The sequence below is a fragment of the Rhinoraja longicauda genome, chromosome 2 (genome assembly GCF_053455715.1).
Source record: "Rhinoraja longicauda isolate Sanriku21f chromosome 2, sRhiLon1.1, whole genome shotgun sequence".
Lineage (NCBI taxonomy): Eukaryota > Metazoa > Chordata > Chondrichthyes > Rajiformes > Arhynchobatidae > Rhinoraja > Rhinoraja longicauda.
Genome location: NC_135954.1, coordinates 60426751 through 60439705, shown reverse-complemented (window position 1 = coordinate 60439705; position 12955 = coordinate 60426751). Strand labels below are relative to the sequence as shown.

The window sequence follows — 12955 nt, the reverse complement described above, 5'->3', positions numbered from 1 at the left end:
TTGTGTTCACTCCTGAATGATGTTACTGGTCTGTCTACTGAAGTGAAAGAATCTTTCAAAGATCTGTCAGAAGGGAATAATTTGGCAGGAATTAAGTGCATGACAACAGAGATTTTGGCTCAGGACTGGTCACTTGTCAAAGATTTACAAAGCAGAGATTTAACAACACTGTTTAGATGACAGCTCAGTGATTAAACATTATAGGCTCTTTACAGCTGTCTCTGCCTGATGAGCAGATATAGGACACTTGCCGCAAACCATACACAGACTCTCGTGGATTCTAGTCAATTGTAGGATTCTAGTAGGATGCAGTGCTCATTTAATTTACAGTAATGAAGTGGCTGGAGGGACAACTGAGACTGATAATTCAAGTCTGGCCTGGAATAGCTGTTCAGATAAAAGTTCTTTTTATTCAAATGCCAATTTCAGATTTTAGGGTGGAAGTCATCTGACACTCTCGCCGCCCCAGTCACACCTAGTAATGTTTATCCACGAACCCTCTGCTTGTGGACCTGCACAGCTCTCATTCAAGCAAAGGTTCAGTTTTAAATTTCACATTCTTGTCTTCAAATTTATCCAGGATCCTTTGAGCTCCAAAATCTTTCTACGAAGCAATGAGATGTTTTTCCCCTACAATTATGGTCACTTGATCATTCCAGATTTTAATCCATCCACCACAATGGTCACATCTTCAACTGACAAGACTCTAAATTCTTGATTTTCACCTTAGTTCAGCTGTCTCGTCCTCCAAGGTGCCAATATTTACATTAGCAGCTCTCTCACTTTATTTATATGTAGGGGCTCTTACTCCCAGTAAATATACTACTTGCCTTTTTATTCGTATACACCATCTTTTCTATCCCTATAATTTATCCAGTTATTCCTTGCTGGTTTCTAAAAAAAAATCAAATTCTCTTGCCTACCGATAGTCTTTGCCATTTATATGTGATATATTTATCATATTTATGTGAATTAACCTTGACTTCCTTCTCTTACTCACTGGAGTATACCTTGCCCAATGCAATTCCACTCCCTTATCTTTAATTATTTTCCAAGTTCACTTTCCCCAGCTCGTCTTCCATACCTTGTAATTGTCTTTGTTTAAATCTAGGACACTTGTTTTGGAATGTCATCCTGAAATTAAAACTCTACCACAACTTTCACTCTTTCCTAGGGCCTCCTTTATTAAGTTCATTAATCTTTTCTGATTGTGCAATATCAGACATAATAGCTCCTTGGATGGTTCATCAACAAATAGCTCCAGGGAGCCATTATAAATACACTTTATGAACCCATTCTCAAACAATTCCACATTATTGCTTGACTTATACACTGTTCTGCAAACTTATATAACTTATATGTTGTTTGGGGGCCCATATACTACTTCCACCAATACCTTCTTACCTTCCTTTTTTCTTATCTCCAGCCAAAATGATTCGATGTGTTGAGCTTCTGAGCCAATATCATTGCCCACATTGCATTCACCTGAAGCCCTGCTTCCTCTTTCCAGTCTGATTTGTCCCCAACTGATTCCACCCTCTGAAAGAACTCTTGTATTTCAATAGCACCTGTCATGGTCTTGGGTAATTCCCAAACTGTTTCATAGTCTATGAAGTAAAAACAGAAAATGGTAGGAATACTCATCACAATAGCCCTACATTGTACAGGTTTTATGTTTTTTTTAATTTTTATGTTCTCTTACTCTCTTTTCTCGAACTGCCCTCAATAACATATCAAGTGGATCTGCAACTTAATCCCACACCAAGCCTGGCTTCACGCTGTCAGAGATGGTCCCTTTGTCCTACCGACTCAGAATCCAGAGTCTTTTACCCAAAGTACGGGAATCAAGAACCAGAGGGATTAGGATAAGAGGGGAAAGATTTAATAGAAACCTTAAGGGCAACCTTTTGGGTCTATGGAACGAGCTGCCAGAGGAAGTAATTGAGACAGGTACTATAACAACATTTAAAAGACGGTAATCTAAGAATCGAAGTAATCTAAAAGATGCATCTAAGCTGTCATGGATGAGTTGGGCCAAAGGGGCTGTTTCCCTGCTCTATGACTCTCCATCACCTTCTCTGCAACTTAACTAATATGTTTTCTCCCCTTCCCATTTCTGGCAAAGGATTTTAGACCTGAAAAGTTAACTCTATTTCTCTTTTCACAGAGTGTTTCCAGCAATTTATTTTTCTATTCCAGATTTTCAGCATCATTACTTTCATGCAGATCACAAGTAAAAGTACTATTGCAATGTGCGAAATGCAGCAGAATATTTGTGCACACATTCACTCACAAACAGTAATGTGATAATCGTATGATTATCATTTGGAAGCATTGGTCGTTGAGGGATAAATATTGAACTTGATCTGGGAATAATTCTGCAGGTTCTCAGTGCTTTGCTATGCAAACCTTTCCAATCGCCTGAAAAAGCAGACAGGGACTTACTATAATATTTGATATAAGGCACTTCTGACAATGCAACTCTCCCTCAGAACACTATTGGATTACAAGGCTATTACAAGGCTAATCCAACTTTAGATAGTTCCTCTGTCCCTCCCTTCCCCTCTTCCTTCCCAGATCTCCCTCTATCTTCCTGTCTCCACCTATATCCTTCCTTTGTCCCGCCCCCCTGACATCAGTCTGAAGAAGGGTCTCGACCCAAAACGTCACCCATTCCTTCTCTCCCGAGATGCTGCCTGACCTGCTGAGTTACTCCAGCATTTTGTGAATAAATCGATTTGTACCAGCATCTGCAGTTATTTTCTTATATTACAAGGCTAGGTTGGGCTCAAGTCTCTGGAAAACGGAATTGAAACAACAAATGTTTCGTTCAGAGGGAAGGGTGCTATCAAATGGACTACGTCTGTCCTAAAGAAATACCCACTCTCATCCAGAAGAAGACTCATCTAAAAGTTCAGCATCTTTCAGCCTAGGTTATTGTTCGAATTGTCGTACATGAGGATTTAGGATCAGTTCACCTGCCTTGGAGCAGTGAGTTCTTAATGATCCCAGCAGCTGTTTTCAATGTTACATTCTGCAGGTTCTCAGTGCTTTGCTATGCAAACCTTTCCAATCACCTGAAAAAGCAGACAGGGACATGTATTGACGATGCATCCTTATTTATACTTTGCTATATATGTGAAATCTATTAATGCATTTTGAAAGCAAAGCATTTCAGTCAATGTAATTGACAGAACAATAACATAAACTAAACTTGCCCATTTATTCTTTTTAAAAAGCTGAAGATCAAAATTTGCCACGTTTGCAGTCTGACTGACTCAATGTAATTATAACTGATAATAGAGTAATTTTACATGCAGCCCTGAATTTCCCCAAGAGAATGGGAATTAGGCTGTCTCTTCATTTTTTTTGCCTGTATTCAAATAAAAATCAATGTGATACTTACATTTTAATTATCTGGGAAATCTTGACATTATTCTTGTTACTATCACATAACTACAGAGGGAAACAAGAAGCCTTCATCAATCAATTTCTTAAAAAGACCTATACCCTTTTCTATATATATATATATTTTCTATATGTGTGTGTATATATATATATATATATATATATATATATATATATAGTAAACCCTTGTTCAACAGACCATGGGGGGGGGGGGGGGGGGGGGGGGGGGGGGGGGGGGGGGGGGGGGGGAGTGTGGGGGGAGTGGTGTCCGTTATTGCCGATTGTCCGCTTTTACGAGTTAGTTATTATCATTGGATGTAGTTGAAACAAAGAACTGCAGATGATGGTTAATGCATAAAAGGAGACAAAGTACTGGAGGAACTCAGCAGGTTAGGCAGCATCTCTTAAGAACGTGGATAGATGATGTCAGGACCCTTCTTCATACTGATTCAGTCTGCTGAGTTACTCCAGCACTTTGTGTTGTTTCATCTTAAAACTGGGCGCGATGCCACTGGTCTGCACCACCAGTCCCTTCTTCACCAGCTACCCCTTCACCAGCTTACCCCTTCATCCTGTCTGCCGTCATTTTGTCCGCTCCCTGCTTCCAAGGTGGAATATGTTGGCGACTGGGGGAGAAGGAGGAGGAGATGGCAGGGGAGGAGGGAAGGAGGAGGGAATGAGGCCAAGTGGACAGCAACAGGAGGCAGCAGTGGAGGATGGTTCGGCAGAGGGCACGGAGAATGTGGAGGAGGCAGCGGTGGAGAGGCATAGTGCACCAATAGAAAGAAACAGCAGCTGATGAAAGGGGGAGGAAGGGGGGCGCTCCACAGGGACCAAGCACGTCTTGTTGGTGGTAGTGGCCTGAAGAAAGTGCTGTCTCCAGGGGACACAATGTTTGCCACACAACAGCTGCATTGACCAGTCTGTGAAGAAGGGCTTGATCATGCACCTTGCATGATGCCACTGGTCTGCACCACCAATCCCTTCTTCATACGTTGTAGCCCCGGCCATCAGCTCCTTCAGGCTACTGTCAACGACAGGACACACGTCTTCACCGTGGGACTCCCTCTCCTCTCACCAGCTTACCCCTTCATCCTGTCTGCTGTCATTTTGTCCACTCCCAGGTGGAAGCCCGGGTGTGGATCAGCAGGTCGGTCTGCTCTGAAATACATTATACTGTGCATTCAGAAAGTATTCAGACCCCTTCACTTTTTCCACAATTTGTTATGTTACATCCTTATTTTAAAATGGATTAAATTCTCTTTTTTTTTTATCATCAATCTATGCACAATACCCCATAATAAAAAAGCGGAAACAGGTGTTTGGAAATTTTTGCAAAGTAATTGAAAAGTATTGTGTGTAGATTGATAATTTAAAAAAATGGATTTAATCCATTTTAAAGAAAGGCTGTAACGTAACAAAATGTGGAAAAAGTGAATGGGTCTGAATACTTTCTGAATGCACTGTAGAGGGGTCCGTTAAAAGGAAGGTTTCCTGTATGTATATGTATATACGCGCACACACACACACACACACACACACACACACACTATATATATATATATACACAGACATACATACTGTTTGTGTGTGTTAGTATGTATATGTATGTACAGTATATACCACGATGATTGTAAATGTTACAGGGCCAGATGCCTAAGTTTACAGCGTTACCAAACTTCTTAATTTAATTGGAGACACAAGAGACTGCAGATGTCAGAATCTGCAGCAAAAGACAAACTGTTGGTGGAAATCAGTAAGTCAGGTAGAATCTGCAGAGGGAAATGGTCAGCTGGAGTTCTGAGTCGAGACCCTTCATCTGGATTGAAAGAGAGGAAGGGGAATGGCCTATGTAGAGATCTTCCTGTCACCTCTTTATACTGGCCATTCTCCTTCCTTCTACTCAGATGAAGGGTCTCAACCTGAAATATCGGCTGACAATTTCCCTCCACAGATGCTGCCTGGTTGGAGATCCTTCAACACTTAGCTTTTTGTCCTGTATTCAATTGTTGAAAAGTGGTAAATACGTGGTAAAGATGTTGTCAAGCTGGAAAGGGGGCAGAGAAGATTTCCGAGGATGTTGCCAGGACACAAGGCCCTGGGCTAGAGGGAGAGGTTGAGCAGGCTGTAACTCTATTCATTGGAGCGCAGGAGGATGAGTGGAAATATTATAGAAATGTACAAAATTGTGAGAGGAATAGATCGGGTAAACGAGAGTCCCTAGTCCAGAGTAGGGGAATCGAGAACCAGAGGACATACTGTAGGTTTACGCTGAGGGGGGAAAGATTTAATAGGAACCTGTGGGATATCTTGTTTACACAAAGTGTGGTGGATATATGGAGCAAGCTGGGCGGAGGAGGTAGTTGAGACAGGTGCTATGGCAACATTTAAGAAATATTTAGATAGGTACATGGAAACCAGTGCATTGTATACTGAACAGTTACACTCAAGTGGCTTGTTGTTGTATCATAGAAACATAGAAAATAGGTGCAGGAGGAGGCCATTTGGCCCTTCGAGCCAGCACCGTCATTCATTTTGATCATGGCTGATCATCCACAAACAGTAACCTGTGCCTGCCATCTCCCCATATCCCCTGATCTCACTAGCCCCTAGAGCTCTATCTAACTCTCTTTTAAATTCATCCAGTCAATTGGCCTCCACTGCCTTCGGTGGCAGAGAATTCCACAAATTCACAACTCTCTGGGTGAAAAAGTTTTTTCTCACCTCAGTTTAAAATGGCCTCCCCTTTATTCTTAGACTGTGGCCCCTGGTTCCGGACTCCCCCAACATTGGGAACATTTTTCCTGCATCTAGCTTGTCCAGTCCTTTCATAATTTTATATGGTGATTTATGCTTATTTTCTAAATAGCTAAATTCTTGGATACTTTGGTAATCAAGGGATATAATATAATATTATGGTAAGCAAGGTGGATGAAAAGTTCAAGAACAGCCCTGATCGTAATAAGTGGCCTTCTTTTGTTTCTTTTGTTCTTATTGATGTACTATTTCCATCTACTACCACTCCAATGTGCAATAAACCACATCTTTACAACCACATTGTTCTGTTCTTCTCTGATAACTTGGTAACAGTAACAGTTTTTTATTGGGCTTTGAGTTAGCCTTAACTTAATTCATTTTTCGCTGGATCTAGACTTGGCCTAAGAGACATGGAGAAGCAAGTAGGGGCATGGACAATCTAATAATCCCTAAAAATGTGTTTTGAGTGTGTGCGTAAAAATGATTTCCCCTTCCCCCACAATGTTAAGGAGACACACATTCAGTGCTCCCAAAGTGTTTCCATTTCAGTCCTCCACAACTTTTTTCATTTTAGTTGTGATTTCTGTCTGATCTTCATCTCATTGTTGACATTGATGTGAATCTTGCCATCATTCACCCTGCGTATGATGCATTTTGTCTCCACAGGTGATTGCTGAAGAACTCTCAGGGAACGATGATTATGTGGAGTTGACCTTTAGTGCAAGAAAACTAGATGACAAGGTAAGGAAACAAATAAGAAAACTCCATGTTTCTTTTACACTTGGGGATTTTAAAAAATGGGAAGATATATCATTAAAATATATCATTAAAATATATCATTGGATATATCATTAAAATACCTTATTTAGCATGTTAAATATTTATTATTAACATTACTGAACCTTTATAGTTTGAACTGTTGTAATTCAGGAAACTACTAAGGACAGGCCTTTCAGGATGAAGTGTGGAAACACTTCCATTAATAGAGGGTGAAAGGGTTATAGATGGTTGTTCTAGAAATGTAGTTGACGTTGGTCCTTCTGATCATTTGAAATAAGAGCACAATGGATTTTCATGAAAAGAAAGGTAGAAACCAATGTGAGTAAAATGGACATATGGATGTTGTAATCACATGACAACCTTGACAAAAGCTAGAAAGGACCAGAGGGATTGAACGGCCTCTTCCAATTCCTATGTCACACATGGATTTTATTTCTATGGTAGTTTAGTGGTGTTACGAGGAAATGAGCGAGGAAACTGACTCTTTCCATCATGTCCTGTTATGCTGTTGAGAAATGTTTTCAAATTGAACAACCCAAGGCCTGGCATGTGATGCCCTGATCTTCACTTGCATTTGCCAGCAGCTCGTTGATGAGCTTCTTGTATTTTCAGCTCAATTGAACTTTTCAGCTCCATTGCGTTATATTGTGTACTTTCAACTAAATGCAGGGAATAATAGTGGCTTCGTGATTACTGCACAGAGCTCACATGTTTCTGGATGTCGATATGTTATGGCATAAAGCACTGAAGTGAAAGCTGAAATTATACTACAGAAATAGTCCAATTAGTTATGGTAGAAAAGTTGGTATGTTACAGGACTAGTATTCTGGATATGCAAGTTCAAATACTGCACTGGCATTTGGGAAAAATTAATCGGATTTAATTAATTCTGGAAATCGAAGGAATTATTAGTGAAATTAAGCTATTTGATTGTCATAAATACCCATCAGATTTGCTAAGACCCTTTCAGAAAAGAACTAGTCCTTTTTGTGTGTTCCACGTAGCACATGAAACATAGAACAGTACAGCATTAGCTCAGGCCAGTTTGCCCATGATTTCTGTCTGAACGTGATGCCAGAGTAGGGAGTCTGATTTTGCTTAACTTCAAATTCCAGGTAATATCACAACCTAAAATGGCAAGATCCTGGATGGCAACAAGGTGTTATAAGATGTGGAGTTATACTGTAAAAAAGGTGCAGAGATCATGCTCTTGATGCGTAGGCAGAACAAACCCCACCATGAAGCAGCTGAATAACTAAATCCAGCAACTCAATCACACTGCATGCTTCCAGCTCTGTCAGTAATCAAAACTTTGCTTGCTTCTAACAAAGTTATAGTCATACAGCATGAAAACAGGCCCTTCAGCCCAACGTTCATGCTGATCAAGATGCCCCACCTATGCTAGACCCAGCTGCCTGCATTTGGCCTATATCTAAAACTATCCTATCCATGTACCTGTACAAATGTCTTTTTAATGTTGTTATAGTACTTGACTCCACTACCTCCTCTGGCAGCTCATTCCATATACCCACCACCCTCTGTATGAAAAGGTTGCCCCTTAGGTTCTTATTAAATCTTTCCTCTCTCATCTTAAACCCAAGTTCTCATGGTTCTTGACTCGGGGTAAAAGACTCTTTGCATTCATCCTATCAATTTCCCTCTAAAAACATAATTTTATACACCTCTACACCTCTCATTCTCCTAGACTGCCCAACCTCTCCCTATAGTTCAGGCCCTCAGGTCCTGGAAACATTGTAAATCTTCTCTGCACTCTGTCCAGCTCAATGCCATCCTTCCTAATATTTCTGATATTGAGAAACAATCAAAACCTATTAAAAATAAACGATACCAATCAACTATATAAAAATAAATGCAGCAGTCTGAACATCATTCGCTTAGTCCAGTTTCCAATCCATTAAATCAAGATCAATTATTCCAACTGTTACTGTTACAATAATTTTTTACAGTTCCATCATCATGTGTATATATTCTCTAGCAATGCGTTTCATGCATTTCCAAGACTGGTGGGTGTTCAGGGCAGATGTTGACTAAAATATCAAAGAGGAAGGATTATATTTTTTAATGGAATCCTGCCAACCATTTTATCATGTGGTGAAGGTGCAGAGTGGGAAATTCAAGGGAAGTTCAGCATGAGAGAGGAATCTCGACCAGGTGTTTCAGTGCAGGCATGAGCATGGGATATTGGTTAGTTGGTTTATTATTGTCATGTGAACCGAGACACAGTGGAAAAACTTTGTTTTGCCATGCAATTACTAAATTCAACTATACATAAATACCTTTGGTAATGCAAAAGCAAAAAGAAACAGAATGTAAGGGGCCATTTACCTACTCATTTGCTGCAAGTGAAGGCTGACACATAGTACCATGGGTACCAGCGTGCCAAAATGTCTTTGTACACTGACTCAAACCAATCATGCAATACCTCATTTCTGTTGATTTCATACTATTTGTCCGATTAGCTCTATTTCATGTCTGATGGATTTATTTTCCTCTTTTTCACAAGCTCTTTATCTTGCTGGGGCTAAAAATGGCAATTAGATGGTGTGGGTGTTCCAGCACTTTAAGTATCTGATGATATGTAATTATGCCGAAGCGTCTATCTGCTGCTTGTCAAGTTAAGTGAGCGAGGGTATCGTGGACTGATAGATGGCTAACTACTAATTATCTTTAGTGGCAGTAATACTCTCTGCTTTCCTCTGTGGCCAATATTGACAGAAACAATGGGAGTTGTAGACGCACATGCTTGGGGTTGTATAATCATTCAAAGAAGATCATAAGTGATAGGAGCAGAATTAAGCCATTTGGCCCATCTAGTCAACTCCACCATTCAATCATGGCTGATCTATCTCTCCCTCCTAACCCCATTCGCCTGCCTTCTCCCCATAACCTCACACCTATATTAATCAAGAATCCATCTATCTCTGCCTTAAATATATTCACTGACTTAGCCTCTGTGGCAAAGAATTCCACAGATTCACCACCCTCTTACTAAAGAAATTCCACCTCATCTCCTTCCTAAAAGGTACTTTAATTCTGATGCTATGACCTCTAGCCCTAGACTCTCCCACTGGTGGAAACATCCTCTCCACATCCACTCTATCTTTCACTATTCTGTCCTTTTCAATGAGGTACCCCCTCATTCTTCTAAACTCCAGCGAGAACAGGGCCTGTACTGTCAAATGCTCATCATGTGTTAACCTACTCGTTCCTGGGATCAATCTTGTAAACCTCCTCTGGACCCTCTCCAAAGCCAGACATCGTTCCTCAGATCTGGTGCCCAAAACTGCTCACAATATTCCAAATGCAGCCTGACCAGCGCCTTATAGAGCCTCAGCATTACATCCCTGTTTTTATATACAAGCCCTCTTAAAATAAATACTAGCATTGCATTTGCTTTCTTTACTACCGATTCGACTTGTAGTTTAACTTTATGGGAATCCTGCACCAGCACGCCCCAAGTCCCTTTGCACATCTGGATTCTGTCCCCATTTAGAAAATAATCTATGCCTTTATTTCTACTACCAAAATGCATGACTCCACAATTTGCTACACTATATTCCATCTGCCACTTCGCTGCCCACTCTCCCAACCTATCCAAAGCCTTCTGCAGAGTCCCTGCTTTCTCTACAATACCTGCCCCTCCACCTATTTTTGTATCATCTGCGAATTTGGCCACAAAGCCTTCAATCCCCTCATCCAAATCATTAAATACAAAGAACAGCCTGCTGACTACACTGAAATGAACTATACTTATCAATTACAAACTTTGGATTTCTTGTATTATCCAATACTTCATTCAATAATAAATGTTAATTAAATAATGAAAAGATGCTTTATTATTTTATATCACGTTGAATTGACTGACATCACTTGTGACAGCGATCTATGTGAAGTGATTTTAGCATTCCCAGCTGCACAGTAGTTGTGATGACTGTCGGCAAGTGCAACAAATGAAATCGCAAAGTTCCATGCCATATCGAAGGTTATAAAGTGGCTAACACTGAAAAAAAATGGGGCGTGTTGGCGAGGTAGGGTAGGGTAGGGTAGGCTGGGAATGGGGAGTGGGAATTCTGTGAATCTGAAGTAAAAACAGAAAATGCTGGAAATTCTCAGCAGATCACACAGCATCTATGGAGAGAGAATCAGAGTTGATATTTCAAGTCAAAGATCTTCCATTATCGCAGATTCTGACTTTTTGGAATTGTAATAGTTTTAAAAGTAGCACCTGATTTTTAATTATATTTTACCCATTTAAAAAAATGTTAAAAGCAAGGAGTCTAGGCAAAATCTTCTCCTTTATCCTTCCTCCTTCCCTACGACTTCACTCCTCAGTGCCTCCCAGGATGAGAACAATGCAACTACTGTGATGTATGAAGAACAGTTGAGAAGGTTAGGCTTACACTAGGAGAATGAGAGATGCTCTCAGTAGAACATATTAGAATCTGAGAGTGAGTTGAGAGGATGGATGCTGAGAGATTGATTCCCTCTGTGGTAAGGAGCATTGATTCAGAGTAAGGCATCTTCCATTTAACTTGGCGATGTTGAGGAATGTCTTCCTTCAGTGGGTTAACGTTCTTTGGAATTTCTGCCTTGGGCGGAATATGTCCAGGACAGAGATTGCAAGATATTTTAAATACAAGTGAGGTGAAGGGCATAGGGAGAGTGCTTGTTGAAGGGGTATTATATGGTGGAGCTGGCTTGAGTATTCAACCGGCCTAATCATGTTCCTGTTATGTTTTGTTATTATGTACGCTTGCTCTGTTCTACCACGTCAAAGGACGATGAGCATCAGCAAGTGAGACATTAACATACACTGAGGGGAATCCAACTCTGGTTTAAATCGTTCTGCCAACAGGTTGCAACCAGCAGGCTTGGGAGAAGGTTAATTTAATAAGCGGCTACTTTATAGCAGAAGTGCCTTTCTATGTTCTATTATGAGAAATTTAGAGAATTCACAGATGTTTGTCCATTAGCTCCATATGCCATTGCGCGAGATAATGATCAAATCTAGGAAACAGATGGAGGTACTAGGTTGGATCAGACTGCGATGTGGGTGGTAGTTCTACAGGGAACAGCCACAGGCTCTTCATTAAAGAACTGCCAGCCCTCCATCTCCTGATGTTCAGCATCGCCTTGTCCAAGTCATGGTGGTGCAGCAGATCAACTGCTCCAGCATTGGACTCACCATTGAAGCCGGCAGCAGTTCCTGATCGGACAGAGCCAAGGCACTATTTAAAATCTGCTCTTCAACTTTATACCAGTTCTTCATTTCAATGGGGTCGCTGTTCTTCATTAAAAAGATCACATCAGATTATAGTTTTATTTGTTTTTTTTAGTTTACATTTATTTACTGTTTAACAATTTAGATTTTTAGTTATTTAAATTTTAATTATTTAAATCAATTTCAGCTGTATTGAAATGCCTCAGAATATTTAGTTTCATTTGTTATTGTCGTGTGCACAGTGCAAACCTAACAGCAGCGATGGTCTGAGGCCATGTGGGTGGCCCAGGGCCAGGACACTGAATCACCAGTCGGTTCTGCCCACAGGCATTAGTGCAGTTACAGAGATTTCACTGGAGGGAGGGAGGGAAGAGGATGTGGTTTTTGGTCAGATATGACCTGACCCATTCTAGATACCAACTGCAATTAGCTATTCCAAGATCTGAGTATTTGCATGTGACTAAAACATGATGAAGTAGATTTGACCGGATGTGCTTGTTACATGTGAGTAAGGTGGACATTGGCTTCTTCAGGACTTCTTCAGCAAATCAGACCCATTTCTGGAAATCTTCAGGATGAACGATGATGGGACGCAACAGCTGGTGCACAGGACAGAGGTAATGCCATTGCTATTAATTGTTCAATTTGACCCTAACAGGGCAGAAGGCCCAGAGGAAGAGGAAATGGTCTTTATCTTCCTTGATTTTTGCCTTTAAACCTATGTGCAAGACCTACCTTTCTGTCAAGCTAAGGTGTGTCAGCATCGAG

General features: G+C 40.6%; 1 protein-coding gene across 4 annotated transcripts in view; it reads left to right on the top strand.

The window, feature by feature from the left end:
* The window catches only part of cpne4b (copine IVb), a 286135-nt gene that overhangs the window by 202400 nt on the left and 70780 nt on the right, over positions 1-12955 (top strand). For all 4 annotated transcript variants that reach the window (XM_078419814.1, XM_078419805.1, XM_078419823.1 and 1 more), the window contains exons 5-6: positions 6832-6906; positions 12721-12804. In XM_078419814.1, coding sequence (XP_078275940.1) covers positions 6832-6906; positions 12721-12804 — 159 coding nt within the window. The remainder of the gene's footprint in view (positions 1-6831; positions 6907-12720; positions 12805-12955) is intronic.